At 39.3% G+C, this 18539-nt stretch overlaps 1 protein-coding gene across 1 annotated transcript in view; it reads left to right on the forward strand.

Annotated features, from left to right (window-relative positions):
• TTC39C (tetratricopeptide repeat domain 39C) overlaps positions 1 to 18225 on the forward strand; it is a 25382-nt gene extending 7157 nt beyond the window's left edge. The window contains exons 5-13 of the mRNA XM_009070464.1: positions 1267 to 1435; positions 8595 to 8688; positions 10118 to 10225; positions 10723 to 10832; positions 11503 to 11626; positions 14563 to 14660; positions 15527 to 15631; positions 17241 to 17279; positions 17891 to 18225. Coding sequence (XP_009068712.1) covers positions 1267 to 1435; positions 8595 to 8688; positions 10118 to 10225; positions 10723 to 10832; positions 11503 to 11626; positions 14563 to 14660; positions 15527 to 15631; positions 17241 to 17279; positions 17891 to 17980 — 937 coding nt within the window. The 3' untranslated portion in view covers positions 17981 to 18225. The remainder of the gene's footprint in view (positions 1 to 1266; positions 1436 to 8594; positions 8689 to 10117; positions 10226 to 10722; positions 10833 to 11502; positions 11627 to 14562; positions 14661 to 15526; positions 15632 to 17240; positions 17280 to 17890) is intronic.
• Positions 18226 to 18539: the final 314 nt, after the last annotated feature.

Below are 18539 nucleotides of genomic sequence, written 5' to 3' on the forward strand. Positions count from 1 at the left end.
GTAAATTTACTTATATTCTCTGCTATGGATGCTATACTATTTTGTAGAGTCATTGATCTCACTGGGTTCAAACTGAAAGAGGGAAAGTCTAGGCTGGATGTGAGAAAAAGGATTTTTACTCTAAGGATGGTGAGACATTGGAACAGGTTGCCCAGGGATGTGGTGGCTGCCCCAACCCTGGCAGTGTTCAAGACCAGGTTGGATGAAGCCTTGAGCAACCTGGTCTAGTGAGGAGTGTCCCTGACCCTGGCAGGGGGTTGGGACTAGATGATCTGTAAGGTGCATTCCAACCCCTAAATTCTATGATTCCTTTAGCTATTTTTACTTACTATTAGCACAATTTATTTTCCATTGTTTTGAAATTTTATTTTAGCATGTCAGTAAAACGAGATGTTCCTTGTCTTTTTAGAGGAGCATTTTTTGGGTACTCTTTTTTCCCAAGGCTTCATACTGCATCCAGGTATTTTTAAGAGGTGAAGGGTTAGCCAGACCCAATCTAAACTGCCCTCGTAAATGAGTTTATTATTCCATTATCTACAAATCAATGCTTTTATTACTGGACCTATTGCAGGTACCATCAGATGTGACTTTTGAAGCATTGACAGCAGAGCTAAACTCTCTCCTGCTTCAGGAGAAGAATTGGATTTCTGATTGCTAGATTAAATGTTCCTGTTGATTTGTGCTTTCTCCTTTCTGGGGAAGAGAAATTATATTTTTGGGAACATTTCCTCCTTCAGATAGTCTTGGAAATCTTTGTGCTCTGCCCTTGTTTCCAGGAGCAATGTAGGTCATGTAGATGTCTGCCCTCCTGAACACAGAATGTATTTCTTTTTGGCAGTGATTTCAAGTGTGTCTGCTGATGTGTCTGTAGTTCTTTTGTTGGTTTGTTTGTTGGGTTTTGGGTGGTTGGTTGGTTTATTTTTTTGTTTCCCCTCTAATGAACAATTACTTTTCAAAGTTTTCCTGTGGGTTTTTCTGTTTTTAAAAAAGTCTACAGAGTTCTAAAGGCTGGAGTGCTTTGATGCTATGAGCTTGATTGTTACTTTGCCTTTGGGTAATGTGCACTGAGTTGTATGTTCAGGTGCAGGTTAGGAGTATGTTGATCTATGGCAGTAGTAGTGTGTTTGTTTTAAAGCCAGATTTTGTAGTAAAAGATTCATATCTATCTTTGTCTTTCAGAATAATAAGAAGGTTTGTCTGTGTAGAACATTATCCTTATTTCTATTTACAAGCTGTAATCCTTTCTACTCTTTACATTTCTTTTAGATTAGCTCTGCTGTGGTACCACACAGTTGTTCGTCCCTTTTTTGCCCTTGATGGCAGTGATAACAAGGCAGGATTGAAAGAGGCAAAAGAAATTCTTGCAAAGAAAGAATCTGCTTATCCAAATTCTTCTCTGTTCATGTTCTTCAAGGGAAGGATACAGCGACTAGAGGTATTGCATATTTTCATCCTTGAGACTGATATCTTCTCCCCACCCTGTGTTATTTTATGGCTTTTTTCTGATGTGAATGAACTGTGCAAGCTTCAGCAGATTGTGATTAAAGATGCAGATGCATGGAAAGATAAGTTAGAAGAACAGATTAACTCCTTCCTAGTTTCAAATTCACATGCAGAAGCTGCTCCTGCGCTACATCTATCTGAATTCATGGCGTTCAAATTCTTTTTCAGCTACTTGATATGTTTGTGGCTCTGTGCTAGAAGGAAGTGCTTTTGGTCACTCAGGAGTTTTTTGAGCTATTTCAGTTTTGCTTGTCAAGCTAAAATGTTATTACCTGCTGAGTACATAGCGTTTATCTTCCTCTTTTGGTTTTATGCGTTTTTTTATATACAGCTAATTCCCTGCAGTAATTTCCCTTAAATGGCTGCCTTTGCTTTTAAGAGGTCAAACCAGGATGTTCTCTGTTGCTAAGGGTGAGCTCTGACCCAAGCAGAAATGTGTTCACTGAAAATGTGTTTGTGAATGCCATTGCAGAGTGTTATTCAAACACTGCAACAGCCTCGTGGGTTTTGGCTGAATTATTCTCTAAGAATATGTGATAATACAAGGTGAATTTTTCTAACTACTCCACTCCTAGCTGCTACTTTTGTCAGACCAGAGTATTTTTGGAGCAATTACATTAATCAGGAAACCTAAGACAAAGGCACGAACCCTTCATCTCAACATCATAATTACAAGAGGTAATCAAGATCTTAATATTGGTGGTCATTCTTTGCTAGGGTTTGCAGTTAACTCTTTCAAATACAGCCTCGTATTTTGAGGGAGGTAGCAGCTGTAACCGAAGAGATGAGCAGCCTTCAGTGGCCTATCAGATTTTGCAGGCCTATTCTTGCATGGGATTTGGATGTTTTCTTTTTTTGCTGTCCTTTTGAAAGCAACAGTGGATTGGGGGAATGACATTGTCACAGGCAAGCTGTCAGTCTTTGGGAAATATGGAAAGTGGTCTTTGCTTAATTATATGGATATTTATTATTATATGGATATATTCATAGGGATATGGACACTTACTATGATATGGATACTTACATTTTGGTGGTGAAAATCAAATTTGTTGGGAATAGCTAGACAATGAATGCAAATGCAGTTAAAAATGTAAGTACATTGATTGCCAGGGTTTGACTTGGTATTTTAGTGTAATGAAGAATAAAATTCAATCAATTATTCTGGCTTTCTTGGCAAGGTAGGGCAAAAGTGTCAACATAAGCTGTTAATAAACTGAGTATATGTTTCTGTGTGTTTGGTATAAGTGTCAGTTTTGTGTAGTCAGTCCCTTTCTGGAGTACTGTTGTGTTTCAAAGGAGAGTTCTGTAAATGTAATCTTAGAGTATTTTTTGTTTATTAAGTGATGCAATATATAGATACTGAAGTTTAGGTCCAAGTGGAACAGTTTGTGCCAGAGACAGCATGGCCACGCTAATGAAGTTAGTTAGCTTAGGCAGGCAGAATGCTGTGCATTATGCTGTGTAGCCATACCCTTAGTCAGCACAAAGCTTATTGGTAGCTAACTGGAATTAAAATGTCCCTTTGCTATTCATGTGTGTGTTCGCATGAGAGATTTTCCATTCAGCAGCCCCTTCCCCCTCCTCCATCATTGCTTTGTTCCAAGTGGTGCTGCATCAGGGAGGTTTTGCTGTGTCTGAATGTTTTGATTAAATGTCTTGGGCTATTCTGTAGATTTTGTTAGGAATTTACAAGCTTAATTTGCTTAAATGCTGTTGACATCATAGCAAAGGCAGGTATGTGACTGGTGGCAATGGTATGGGCAGCTGCACTGGGTTTCTGCACAATACACTTGTGGTTACATGTCTTGAATCTGAGCATTGGTCTGGCATTGAATGTTGTATGTTAGTGTGGCCAGCAGGACCAGGGAAGTAATTGTCCCTCTGTACTCAGCCCTGGTGAGGTCACACCTCGAGTACTGTGTCCGGTTCTAGGCCCCTCACTTCAAGAAAGATACTGAGGTGCTGGAATGAGTCCAGACAAGGGCAATAAAGATGGTGAAGGGTCTGGAGCACATGTCCTATGAGGAGCAGCTGAGGGAGCTAGGATTGTTTAGTCTGGAGCCAAGGAGGCTCAGGGAAGACCTTATTGCTCTCTACAAATACTTGAAAGGAGATTATAGCCAGGTGGGGGTCAACCTCTTCTTCCAGGCAGCTAGTGACAGAACAAGAGGACATAGCCTCAAGCTGTGCCAGGGGAGGTTCAGGCTGGACATCAGGAATAATTTCTTCATAGAAAAGGTTATCAAGCATTGGAACGAACTGCCTGGGGAGATGGTGGAGTCATCGACCCTGGAGGTGTTCAAGACATGACGGGAGGTGGCACTTAGTGCCATGATGTAATTGCCATGGTGGTGATTGGTCAAAGGGTGGACTCAATGATCTTGAAGGTCTTTTTCAACCTAGATGGTGCCGTGATTCAATGTGATTCTGAACCCGAAGTGTGCATATACCTTTAGATTACAGACTAATGTGCTGAGTTGTAATTTCCTCCTCATTTCCAAGGTGGGTGAGGAGAGTTCCTGCAAAACCCAGGAAGTGCTTATATGGCCTTCCTTGAAACTGTTGATGCACAGATAGCCTTAAATTCTTTCCACTGAGCATGGCAATGTTATTTCAGGTGGCTTACTGAAATTGGGAAGTTTTTGTTTTAACCTGTGTGCACTAAAATGTATACCTTGAGCTGAAGTTTGTATATTTTAGTCTTTAATATCTATAATCTTGTAACAGTTCTGTGTTAAAATTTAGTAGTATGTAGATAAAAGGCAGCTTGGATGTTACACAGAAGTACTTAGGTGTTCCATTTGTGGTTGTAGGCTTTGTATGAGGGCCATCTCAGTCCATCAAATTTTTCTGTAGCCTTTGATCCTGCATGCTATGTGTAACCTTCAGCTGATGGCATATTCAGCTTCCATTAGGAAGTCCACATATGCCTACGTATCTGCATGTATTTTTAATTTTCTATGAAGAAAAGAAACAGTAAGGCTCATAGTTCAGCCATGGACACCTGGAGACAGGGAATCTGTTCAAAAGGCAGAAACCGTAATGCAAGACCGGACAGTGAGACCCAAATCTGACAAGGGAGAAAATTGGCAAGGAAGGCAGTCAAGAAGATTTCACAGTGACAGAGCTATGTCTGAAAGACAAACGAAGAGCATGGGACTGTATAATGCTTTGTGCACCAAAAGCATGCAATAAAAGCCTTAACATACTTCAGTTTTTGAACAAGTAGCTGTACGGGTACTATAAATGTGGAGCAAATTGTCTGTCAGCTTTTTTTCCCAATCCACATTGTTGAGAAATGAAGTCTGAACACATTTAGACACTATTGAAATGAGTGAGTTAAGGGAATGGAGAGGAGGATGATCTGGGAAAGCTGGAATGAAAGTGCACCAGAAAGTTAAAGGTTGCTCTGGTAGGCTGATCAAATGTCTCTTTTTTTCAAAGAGTAGATTAAGAGTCTGTGTATTAAAAGTAGCATTTTTTCCTGACTTTTACATACTTCACTAAGCTGCTTTTATGGACAGAACTATTGCTATGCTTGATTTGTGATTGTGTGGTAGGTATTCCAGCCTCACAAATATTTCTTTGTGGGTGTCTGACAATTTCTGTCTTGGAAACACTTTCAGCTAAAGCTGCTAATGATGTTTCCTGTATGCTTAAGCTACTACAAACAATTGGGAATAGTGTTTTATATGTAGACCTAAAGGGTGCAAAAGGTGTAATTGATATAATGACTGCTGAAACCCACTGGTCTGAAGTCTGGAGTTTCTGGCTGTATCATTGGGCATTTCTTGTTACTGTGAAAGTAAAACTATTGCCATCCATTTTCTAAATGTGTATTATCTAATACTGTAACCATTTTAACAAATACCAATTTACTTTTGAAACTGTGACTTGGACTATTCAAGTGTGGTATTGTGGGCAGTCCTGAACGATGGGCATGGTGGTAACATGGGAGAGGACAGTGAGAAGTGGTGTTCTGGGTCTTAGCTATTTCTGCTTTTCAGCTTGCAATTTTGTTTCTTTTTTCCTAATCAGCAACACTATTTAAAATCTGTCTGCCTTTTTCTTAGATAATACAGTCACCCCACTCAAATAGTTAGCTAGCTTCATGTGGGAGCAGTAAGGGTATAAAGCAAAGGTAAAGCATTTGACAAAGTCATGAACTGGGCAAGATAGTTTCTTATTAATTAGGAACAGACTCTGGGTGTGTATACATAAACAACCAAGAAATCTCTGTGGCTGGAATAAGAAACTTGGGTTCTGTGGCTTGGTCTGTAGAGTTTGGTTAGTATAGCTGCATGTAAAGAGCCTGAAGGAAAAAGTACCAAATGCTCCATGTGATGGGCAAAGCACTAATGGTACATTCAGGTGTGCTAAAGTGTGTTGCACGTGCAGGCTGCTGAAAATGTGCAGTGGGATTGTGTGCTTAAGAGTAGCACTGAAAAGTACTCTTGCTGTTATATTACCTTTTGTAGACACTTTGGTATCAGTGGTATCATTCTTATTTAGGGCAAGAGAGAGTGTGGTATGGAAAAGCAGACTGAGGGCAAGTAATACTAAGCACTGAAAAGTCTTATATGAACTTTTTGGAAGAAAGTCCCGGTGATGTCTTATGAAATTTTCAGAGCTTGCCTAATGTCAAGCTTTATTTTCTGAAATTGTGCTGTTTTTTCTAGTTACTTGTTCTAGGCTGTAAAATGCAGTCGCCTAGTTTTATTCTATTTTGGTTTTGTGATATGTCTGAGGAAAAATGTGTGTGTGTGTGTATGGTAAGGAATAGAAAATACAGGCTATGAAATGTCCATATAAGTGTCCTCTGGCATAAATTGTAACCTTTTAGATTGCTTTCTGGTTTCGCCTTAATTATGAGCATGACTTCTTAAAAGCTTTACAGATTCATAGAGCTGATTGAGAATAGAGACAGTCTGGGTGAGGAAAAGTGTCCTGAGATTTCAGAACAACTCTGTGGGGACATGTGTGCCAGTTTGGGAAGCTGCCTTGGCTTACTAAGCCCTGTATATGCTTATTTGGTGGGTTGGGTTGCTTTTAGTTTTAAACTGGAGTCAAGAAATGTAAGATTAGGGTTCTCACATGAGCTTGCATAATCCTCTTTATGGCTATGTAGTTCTGTATATTACACATTCTATGGATTAATCTTTTTTTGTCTTTTTATTATGCCCAAGAGAGGCATGAGTGATGCCTTTTGAAAGAATTACAAGTGTGTGTATATGTATTTTTAAATCTCAAGAACTTCAATTTCAGCTGTCAGCCATGATGTTATCCTTGTAGACTCTTGTGACTTTAAAATCTGTTTATTCTTTGAAACAGTAAATGGATAGTAATTAATTTAAGAATTAACACTAAGAGTTGAAGTTCCTATTCCAGCCTATTGTCACAATCCCTGGAGATGATTGAAACTTTAATTGTTTAGGAATGTCTCTGAAACATGCTTTGCTGAGATTTGATGATGAAGGAAAACTTAGGCAGATGTCAAAACACTTGTGAGATTTAGACAGAGGGATGGATTACAGAAGACTGGATATTCAACAAACTGGACTTGCATATTGCTAAGCAATTGGTGTTTCGTGTGCTACCCCAGGCTGGTGTATGGCATTGCAGACAGTGATTTAATTGCCATTAGTCAGTGTGTGGAATAGTGTGTCCTACGAATAAGTGATTTATATTTTAGAATGTTTAGGTTTTTAGAAAGCAAAGTATCTTCCTGGAGGAATAAATGTTTAGGTTTGTTTTTTTCCTCAGAAGCATCCAAAACAGAGATTCACTGCACTCCTCAATTTCCTAGCACAAAGAGAAAGTGCTAAGCTGACATTATTTTATTTTATTATTTTCTGTAAGGCTGGGCTCAGAATAGTTGTTTTCAAGGAAGTTGTGCTGGGGTGATGGAGCATCAGTGGAGAAATGTGTAGTGGAGAGAATGTGCTGCTACAAAAGTAAACAAGGTGTACCTGGCTCAGGCTCCCTGGTAATTTTGAGGGCAAATATAACTCACCTGTCTTTCTGTGCAGGGTATTCTTCTGCCTTGCCAGCAAGCATCTTAGCTTAATTACAGCTGTATTTTCTGAGTGTTCAGTGTTTATGTTGGTACAGCTGTAGACCCCTTCGCTGGCAGTTGTGCTGTCTTGATGCAGTATCTATTATTTATGGTTAAATTGTTCCTTAGCAACTACAACAGTTTTCCCTGACCAAACAAAGGAGAAAACCTAATAAAATCAGGTCAGAGCTCTGTGTGTGTGTGTACTTAAGACACAATGCTGCAGATTTCTGCAGGAATTTTTTAATTCAGTTACACTGGTGTAGGTGGTTTGCATTTTCAAGGGTTTCTTTCACTTACATGCTTAGTCAGCTGAGAGTGGCATAAAAATTCTTCTGTTGTAGGAATTACTGTATGTGAGAATAAATGTAGGAACATTGTTAAAGCAGGTAGAGGCCATGTTGGAATATTTAGTTTGTATACAACTAACTAAATCTTTGATTTGCGTTCACCATAATGATAGGTATGGAGAAGTCCCATCCTTGACTGGGCAAACTAGACATTATGGTAGTCAAAAGAGCTATCATTCTAGTTCTTGGAAGTGTGTCAGCCTCTTTTTGCTAATTTATTGTGAACTAATTTGTTTTTTCTCTCATAAACCTTTCTATCTTTTTACATGTCATGCAGCATTTATGAATTCCTATTAACTGTTGCTTAAAGTGGTGACAGATGTGGGAAAAAGTGAAATGTTCAAAATAAAATCAAACTAAAAGTATCCTTATTGTGCAAAAAGCTAAACTTAATTAGCTGGTGCTAAAAATAGGACGTATAATGGTGAAATGACTAGTAAGAGTGGAAATGAGATTACTCTAAAGTTTACTGCACCAGCTAAGGAATTTCAGACTTAATAGCAAATAAAAAGAATAGAGTCACTGATTTTTAATGAGAGATGGTCTGAACTGGCTGTTAGTACATTCTTAATCTCCTCTACTGTAGCTTGTTTAATTACCTATTAACAGAAATGTGAATCAAATTAGCCAACAAATGTTAAATTTCAGACACCTGAATATTTTTTTTCTTCTTTTGCTTTTGTTAGTGTCAAATTAACAGTGCCTTGACCTCGTTTCATACTGCTTTGGAACTTGCAACAGACCAAAGGGAGATCCAACATGTCTGTTTATATGAAATAGGTAGGTTGACTATGTTTACCCTATAAATATCTCACTTTCATGTCTAGACTAGCAACTTCAATAAGCAAACTGAATTCTTCTCATTAGGGTTTTAAAAAAGGTTTTAGAATACTGGCATTTCTCTTGGATGGATTATGGTAATAATCCTGTGTCTTGGTTTAACCCCAGCCAGCAGCCAAGAACCACACAGCCATTCACACACTTCCCCACCAACGGGGTGGGAGAGAGAATCTGAAGGCTAAAAGCTAGGAAAGCTCATGGGTTGAGGTAGAGACAGTTTAGTAGAGAAAGCAAAAGCTGCACACACAAGCAAAGCAAAACAAGGAATTAATTCACTGCTTCCCATGGACAGGAGGTGTTCAGCCATCTCCAGGAGAGCAGGGCCCATCATGTGTAACGGTTCCTTGGGAAGACAAACACCATCACTCCATCTCTCCCTCTTCCTTCTTCTTCCTCCCACCTTATATACTGAGCATGATGGTATGGAATATCCCTTTGGTCAGTTTGGGTCACCTGTCCCAGCTGTGTCTCCTCCCAGTCTCCCATCTCCCATGCACCCCCAACCTCCTTGCCAGTGTGGCAGTACAGAAAAGCAGTAAAGGCCTTGACTCTGTGTAAGCTCTGCTCAGCAATAACAAAAACATCTCTGTATTATCAACCCTGTGCCCTGCACAAATCCTAGACACAGCCCCATATTAGCCACTGTGAAGAAAGTTAACTCCATTTCAGCCCAAACCAGCACATCCCATCTTCTTGTTTGGCAAGTAGAATTCAACAATTTTTCATAATAAAGTTTTCTGCAAATACAAGGTGATGCAAAATCCGAGGGTAGACTCTGGACTCAAGGACAAACTATTCACCTAGGAGATATTGTTTAAAAGTAGAAGTTAATTATCTGATTTGTCTGTGGAGTCACCATTTCTGTGCTAAAAACTAATCGGTCTTGTGAAGCTTCTCAGTTTGCAGGATCTTTATTTCATGTTCATTTCTTTTTAGCAATAGCAGTATATGCTATATGGTCTTTATTTGCATACAGGTCTTTAGAGTGGAGAAGATAGGTTGCTTCAAGCTTTAACTGGGATCTTGTCACAGTGGGAAATAATAAGAGAACAAGCAGTAGCTTTGCAAGTTTCAGCATCCTATAAAATTCAGTATCTAAACTTTAAAATAAAGAGAGCTTTTGGTATCTATAGATTTGTTGTTGCTCTGAAGTGGATTTATTGTTTTGTATGGAATCTTGTAACTAAAAGTTTCCTAGTAAATTTCTCAGGCTTTAAATGTGTCACTGCTTTGTTTTGGTTTTAATTTTCCAGTTACTGTTACAATAGTTAAACTAGCTCCAGCTGTCCTAACAGACTCTGTTTTAATAATGTAGACACCAAATTTGAATTACTGTACTTCTCTGAAGCTAAATGAGTTTTGCTCTTAGGTTGGTGCAGCATGATAGAGATGAACTTCAAAGATGCATTTGAATCCTTTGAAAGGCTTAAAAATGAATCCAGGTGGTCCCAGTGCTACTATGCTTATTTGACAGCAGGTGAGTACGTTTGGTATGTAGGGTAAATGATAAATCAGTGATGTGATAAGGCTTGGGAACTGTTTTGTTTTGGGAAACTTACTGGTGCATGTAGTGCCTTTCACACTGCCTGCTGCTTATGCAGCTTTGTGCCAGGCTTGGCGTGGACAAGGTTGTTTATATAATGAACACTTGCATGCTCCCTCTTGATTAGATACAGATATGGGTGTCAGTGTGGTCACCTAACAGTGTATTGCAAATATTTAATAAACAAATCTTTAGAGGCTTGGTGGTATTAGTTCCTTTAGTGGGTATAAAAGAGTAGTACTGACTTGTTGATGATCACAGAGCGTACCTGGGGGACCTGGGATTTTCATGTTTGTCAAATCTTCAGTCCAGGTACTGTCTGGAAGTGAGTGTGTTGGTTTTTTTTCTGTGACCACATGATAGCTAATCTTAATTTTTCCTGTTTCATGTCCCAGTAGCGTTAACATGTTTTTGCTCCTGTATTCTTACAGTGTGTCAAGGAGCTACCGGTGATGTCAGCGGTGCTCAGAATGTGTTCAAGGAAGTTCAGAAGCTTTTCAAAAGAAAAAATAATCAGATTGAACAATTTTCAGTGAAAAAGGTTAGGTTTTGTATAGACTGACTTGTTTTGGTACAGTAATTACTCTTGGCTCAATTCTTTATCAGTATTTATTTTTGAAGAACGTGTGTTTTCTGCTGGGTTGCTTCTGTAGAATTAGTGGGAAGGAATAGGGTGGAAAAAGAAGTGTCATGTGTTTGAAGGACCTAGCGAAGGAAATGTGAATTATCTTTTCACTTTGCAACTAAAGTAACTATTAAAGATAAAAAGATGTGATACTGTAGTTGCTTTGGTAATTTTCCTTCTAGCTTTGCTTCTCTTACTGCTTCTTGTCTTGTCTTGTTTGTGAAAGCCTTAGCTGTTTTTGAAAGCTGGGAGTTGTCTAGGAAATAGCTCCCAACTGATGATCTTGCAGACGTTACTATTTCAGCATCCAGTCAATGTGCACTTGGGACTGAAATACATTAAAACCAGTCAGGCTGCAAACAAGGAAGTTTTAATTTGGATCAATATGTAAGCCCTTAATTTAGTTGAAAAAATGTGCTTTGTTATCTTAAAGTCTTTAAGCTAAGTTACCATGGACTCATTTTCATAAAATTGTTGGGTGACTTTATGAAACAGTTAAAATTACTGTTTGTGAAATACTATTTGTGAATATTATGTTCCCTATAAAAGGACAAATTCCACTTACCTCTTTCTCTCTGCTTTGCAGGCAGACAGATTTAGAAAACAAATGCCAACCAAAGAGCTCTGTGTCCTGGCATCCATTGAAGTATTATACTTATGGAAAGCCCTTCCAAACTGTTCCCTCTCGAACTTGCAGCATATGAGTCAAGGTATAATATGGTTCCTTGCTTTATTTATTTACTTTTTAAAATGAGGTGTATACTTTTGTTCTGTTGTGTAGAGTAGCTGATTGCAGTAGCATGAAAATTTCAAACTTGTGTGCATGTGTCATAGCAAAATACAGTTGGAGTAGCAAAAGAAAAATGACCCATTACATTTTGGCTTAATGCTTCATTTTGACAGGGTTTTGGGGGAAGTTTTAAGTGCCTGCTGCATATGGCTGGTCATTAATCATTGTTTCAAGTGAAACAATACCATGGTAGTTACTGTTCCAAGTCACTAAGCAAAACTTAACTCATTTAAACCTAGCTACAAAATAAAAAAATGAAACTCCTAAGTTTCTTCTAAGAGGAGGTCATGTGTGACATGATAGGGTTTCTGTTTATCTTGGCTGCTGGGACCTTCTTAGTGCTGAATGGTTGCCTCTTTCTTAGTCTCCAGATGTCTGTCATGTGAAGCTTGTGCTAGTAGTGTTTATCATGAGGTTTTCAGTACTTCTCCCTCCATCCAGCAATCAGTCATATTTGCATTCTGCGAACAGTTCAGGTTGGTTGACAAGAAGCTCAACATGAGCTGTCAATGTGCGCGCGCAGCCCAGAAGGCCAACGGCATCCTGGGCTGCATCAAAAGGAGCGTGAAGGTCAAGGGAGGTGATTCTGCCCCTCTGCTCTGCTCTTGTGAGATCCCACCTGGAGTACTGCATACTGTGCTGGGGTCCGGTCCTCAGGAAAGATATGGACTTGTTGGAACACAGGTCCAGAGAAGGGAACTGTAGATGATCAGAGGGATGGAACACCTCCCCTATGAAGGCAGGCTGAGAGAGTTAGGGCTGTTCAGCCTGGAGAAGAGAAGACCTTGGAACACCTTCCAGTACCTAAAGGGCACCTGCAAAGAGAGCTGGAGAGGGACTTTTTACAAGGGCATGTAGTGATAGGACACGGTGGAATGGCTTTAAACTAAGAGTTCAGGTGTAGATTGGATACTAGGAAGAAATTACTGTGAGTGTGGTGAGGCACTGGCACAGGTTGCCAAGGGAAGTTGTAAACGTCCCATCCCTGGAAATGTTCAAGGCTGTGAGCAACCTTGTCTAGTGGAAGGTGTCTCTGCCCATGGCAAGGGATTGGAACTACATTGTCTTTAAGGTGCATTCCAATCCAAACCATTCTAACATTCTGTGACTGTTCCTTGCTCATGTAGAAAATAAAACAAAAATTCGCTGCCACAGGGTTGCCTTTATTTTATTTTTTTATTTTTAAATTATGCGATTTTGGGGATGTACACAATTGCCATATTAAGCTGGAAAATTACCAGTCTTGAACTTGAGAGTCAGGACTAGTAGTGGTGTTCTGTTCTGGTACTAATGTAAGATAATTTTTCCATTTAAATTGTATGATGGCAGTGGGTTATGTTCAGGTCCCTATCTTTTTAGTCACAAAGATAATGGTGAAGGCTTTAAAAACAGATTTACTTACATAAAAACAAGTTTGAGGATTATTTTGGCTGTCATTTGCCTTCAGAACAGTCAGCTTTAGAGGGTGTCAAGAGTATGTATTCTTTCCTGCATGCTCAGAAGCTGTGTAGATCTCCCTTGTATAAGCTTCTAGTCAGTGGTTCACATTTTAATGTGAAATAGCAGTATAGATTAAAATTCAGAGATAAGCTTCTTGTAAGTATGACACTGACAGATGTGTTTGCATCAGCCACCCCTAGCTGAAGATTTTCTGTGCAATGAGAGTTACTGCTGCACCTTATCATCAAGGACATGGATGATAGGAGATATTTTTTTAAAAAAATTTGTTTCCTCTTTGCTTGAGCAATTGGATTGTAATTTGCTGGGGTGAATTTCCAGGCTTTTCCTCAGGGCTAGAAGTTGACTTAAAGGAATTAATTTGTATCCACCTGTATCTCTGTAAGTAAAATGCCAAGTAATGTGAGGCTTGCAATGCAAGCGAGAGTTGACAGCCCAAATACTTCATGCAGCCAACTCTTAGTTATCCATAGGCAGCTTATTTGGATTGTGGATTAACTGTATTGTGAATGCAGAGCTGATCAAGATCTGGCATGGTTTATGTGATGAGGCAAAATGTTTAAGGAGCTGTACTGCTCCAGACACAGGAGTTACCAGATAAAAATCCTTGCGGGTGTCCCTGTACCCTCACCTTCCTGGGGGTGACGGTGCAGACAAGTGCAAATGGCTCCTGCTCCTCATGGAAGTAACTTCGGTTTAACAGAACTGGCACTAATTAGCTTGACCAAAATGGAGCCTGATTCATCTAGAAGCAGTTTTATGCATTGTCATGCAATTTTTCCTGGAAACAGAGTACTGCTCAGCTGAGGGACAGTTTGTCCCTGGATTGTGGACCAGCTAAGGTCTGACAAATAAGCCTTATCCTCTCATCATCACTGAGAATTTGTGATGCCAAAACATCCTAGTCTGGATTTTAAGTCCAGTACAGATTTTTGTGCATCTGTCACTTGGCTTCAGTTCAGAAGAAATCAGGTTGTCTGAACTATTTTCTCTGTGCTCCTTGTTACTTGGAATGTATTTTTCTTTCAGTATGTGGGACAAACCAGTTTCCCGTAACACCAGAAGGAGATGATTGTTTCTTAACTTTGCCTTTTTGTGGATATTTCAAAGACCAGTAGAGAAATGGATTCTCCTCTTCTTGTGAGAACACACCAACTGCCTTTGACATTAGCCCATTCATTCCTGTTAGGAATTGCTCTCGAGTAACAGATTTCTTGACAAGGCTCATACAAAATGGGTTGTATTTAAAAGCAAACAAAAAACTTTGCTAGTAATGTCAGTATAAAGCATCTCCTTTATCCAGTTAAACATCAGACTAAAAGACACTGTAGACCACAATTCTTGTCTAAAGAAGGATTTCAATCCATCTTGTTTGTTTACTGGAATCTTTTCATTAAGCTTGTCAGGATGTTGATGATTCATCAGCTGTTGGTTTGAGGAATTTGCTTCTTGGTGCCATACACAAATGCTTAGGAAATTCTGAAGATGCTGTTCAGGTAAGTTGTTAAATGGTAATTTGTACCATTAATTCTATTTTATGAGCTCCTCTGTTAAACAGTAAATACTGCTCAGTAAGAGTGTTAAGCAAGTCATTAGTGTTCAGTGCTGTTGATCGTTCTGGTTTGTGAATTCCAACAGAGGTTCTTTTAAAATCTGCTGGTTTAACATGTCTTTATTATATTGTGTTGTAAAATTAATTGGCTATGTTGACATGGCAGCTAAAGTGCTTGTAGTAACAAGAGTTACAGGGAAGCTGGGAAGAATAACAGAAGTTCTTGATCTGCAAGAACTTTGTCCAACAAAGAAAATTAACCTTTTTAAAAAAAGGAACTTGGAGGTTGACCTTTTGAGAGCACAGGTTTGCTGCTGCTCCTCCAGACCTATTAGACACTTGAGGGTTTGATTGTTAGTACATACCAAAGAATAATTTTGCCATTGTTGCAGGTTTTATGATCTGTAGGCACAAACTCTCCTTTTTCTCTCCCAGAATAGAAAGCAATTCACATAAGCAGCAAGATGCTGACTTTAAATTCCCCCCTCCCCCTGCATATCTCAAATAATCTGGGTGTTTCATCTCTGATGTTAAAGTTCCTTGTTACAGCTAATTTTTTTTCAATATGAAGTTGGAAAACTCTTGGAACAGTCAATATATCACTTGGTAATAATCCAAACAAATAATTTTCCCTTGATATGGTAATATTGGTAAAAACATCTAGGAGTCTGTACACTGGAAAATTTTAATATATTCTCATTTTAGCTTTGGCTAATTTGTAGTGCTTAAAGTGGAATGGTGCTTTGAAGTATCAAACAGTCAGTGTTTTACTGCACTCTTCTGTTTCTTTTTTCTCTTCAATTTTTACAGTACTTTCAGCGAGCTGCTAAAGATGAACTCTGCCGTCAAAGCAACTTATATGTCCAGCCATATGCTTGCTATGAACTGGGCTGTATTCTGTTAGACAATCCAGAGGTAATAGCATGACCTATTTTTACACTCCTAAAATTACTGTAAGGAGTCAACATACCACTGTACAAGCAATGAAACAAAGTTTATAGGTGATAGTGTATGTTAAGTTTTAAGAATTTTATACCTACTGTAAAGAAACTTACTACTTTGGAGTATTTTTCAATCCGAGAGATGGAAAGCATTTTAGCCAAGTGTCTTATTTTTTCGACATGGAGAGTGTTCCTGCTGCTGGTGGCGAAAGAGGCCTGGCCAGTATGCCTTGGGTAGGCAGAGGTTTGTTGTCTGCCGGTGATATTTAGTGTGGTGGATGCATAGGGTCCTTTTCTTACCTGTTGGATAACATTCAAGCTCAAAGTTAACCTTTCCTCTCCAAGTGGAACTTGATGCCTTTCTAAAATAGCAAGTGTTTTCAGTCATTTAAATTCCTTTAAAGCTGGTTGTGTGGGCATTTTGACTTTCATCCTGAGTAGCGAGGGTTTTGTTGTCCAGGATGAAGAGGAAAATAGTCCACCTGGTTTTCAAACTGTCCAAATGGCTTGGCTGATGATCTGATCATTCAGGTCTTTGCACGTATCCTGCCTCCTAGGGAGCCCAGAGAATCTAGGGCAATTTGTGCTGCACTCTTGGTGCAGTTTCCCTCCTCAAACGTCTAACACCACTATCTGGAGTTTATGCCACTTTGTGTAGTTCATCCTTCATCAGAAGGCAAGTTAGGGGAAGTGGTTACAGGGTAGTGACTTGAGCCTTCTCTTCATTGTATGGAGTGTATGAAGTAGTTGGGCTGATAAGCATCTCATATTCTTAAGATTCTGTTTTCAGTTCTTTTTGATGTTTTCAGGTTTAATCACCTGAGCTAAACCTTCCCCTTGAAGAGGGAAGGAGAGGAAAATCTTTCAGTAAGAATGATTATCATGGCAAAGGACAGAACTAGAAAATGCTTTTAAAAATAAGTGTTCTTTTTGCAAACTCTGTTGCCTTAAGACTTAGAACTGGTCCTCGAAGCCTGGAAGGGAGTTCTGAGTCCCGTTATGTTCCTGCTGCCTTTCTTTCCATGTTCATGTTTAAATTTGATTGTGCCAGGTGTGTCTGAAAAAAATAAATGGTGGGTAGTGAACTTCCTGAGATGTTGGGACTGTGGGAGCAATCTTCCTCCTGCTTTACGTGTAGTATGTGCACACAGTAACCGAGTGTGCCTCACGTTGGGTGTTTGGGGTCCGACAAGCCTCAGCTTGGAGCTGTACGGAGAAGCTATGGTAGCACTCAGAATGTGAAGGATGTGCAGGAAACTCCCTCTCGTGGAGAGGGAGTATCTGTAGCCTCTTTTATTTCCCTATGCATTGTTGTTGCTCACCATCATTGGCAGCAACTTATGTTCAAAGCTGTAATTTCTCCTTTTCTGTAGAAGACTAGAAATACATAATGCTGTTTGTCTTGGGTGCCTCACTAGTATTTCTGGTTTCCTAATTTGAGAGGGTTCTGTCTACTCTTACCTTATTTCAAGATACCTTATTTCAAGATAGAGATGCTACTCTGGCCTGACCAGTTCATTTACCTAAGATACTTTCTGTAATGTTTGTGACGTGTTTCCAATGCAATGTTTGTCTTTTTGTAGACTGTGCCAAGAGGCAAAACCTTACTGCTCCAAGCCAAGGTAAAAACTAAGATACTTTCAAATTCAGCTTTCTGAGATGAGGGCATTTGGGAGGTTTGGGGCAGGGGGAGCGGGTGTTAAGTGGTGGTGTCCCTCACCTATAATCTACAACACTATCATGTAGATATGCATTAATGTATGTGATACACATTTATGTATGTTGCATAGGTTTGTATTCTTAGGTCAGTTATAGCACAGAGCCCACATCAGTGACCTTTCCTGCAGTGTTAGAGCACGGTGAAGATTTTCAACTAAGATTTGGCTACAGAAATTTTGAAAATGACAACTCTCCACTCCCTGTCTGTTCCAAATGGCTCCTGCCTTGGGCGTGTTGGGATTTTCTAGAGCTTTTGGATTCGTAGAACCTTTTGAGTGCTAATCAAGTATATGGGTTCCAATTTGCTCTCTTCACCAACTTGCAATTTCTGTAATAATTCTTTTGCTTTGGGTAGTGTGGGGAGATTGCATGTTGCAATCTTTAACTTTCCTGTGGACTCTTTCATAACATGACTTCTTAAGCATTAGTAGCAAAATTATCTTCATATCCTAAAGTGAAGGAGGCTAACAGTTACATGTTTGGGGTTTTTTTCCTGCTTTTTTTTCCCCCCCAGGAGGAATTTGCTGGCTATGACTTTGAGAACAGATTGCACGTCCGCATACACGCAGCCTTAGCCTCTCTGAGGGAAGTAGTTCCACAGTGATGAACAGGAAGTCTTGTTATCCTTTCCCACAGTTTCTGCACTTTAAGATGAAGCAGAAGAAAAAGCTGTTGGGAAGACCAGCTTTTCTTCTGAAAACCACTTGTGCCAGAGACACTTTCCTAGTATGGTCAGAGTTGGTATGGCTTAGTAAAAATATTACAGTTTTAACTGAAGGTAAGTCAACCAGGAAGAAGGTTAAGTGACCTTGTGTTTTTAACTCTTCCGTTTTTATTTTGTTTGAACCAAGATGAACATAATTGCTTGTAACTCTGTGCGTGAGCCTGAATAAGCACACGATTTCCTTCAACAATATTGGCAAGTGTGATTTTTACCTTTCAAAACAGATCTAGATCCAAAATATGCCAAGGGGAGCACTTTGGGTTTGATTAGAATACAATAAAAGTAATTGGTGTAAATACTGCAGTAGAAAATGGTCAGAGCACTTCTTTTTCTTTAATTATTAGCCAATACACAGGAGGAGGAAAACTGTTCAGCCACAAAAAGCAGATCTTACGAAATTTTAGTGGCTTATGTCGGTTACCTCATGATGACTAATGTG

This window comes from Acanthisitta chloris, unplaced genomic scaffold (genome assembly GCF_000695815.1).
Source record: "Acanthisitta chloris isolate BGI_N310 unplaced genomic scaffold, ASM69581v1 scaffold5922, whole genome shotgun sequence".
Taxonomy (NCBI): Eukaryota; Metazoa; Chordata; class Aves; order Passeriformes; family Acanthisittidae; genus Acanthisitta; species Acanthisitta chloris.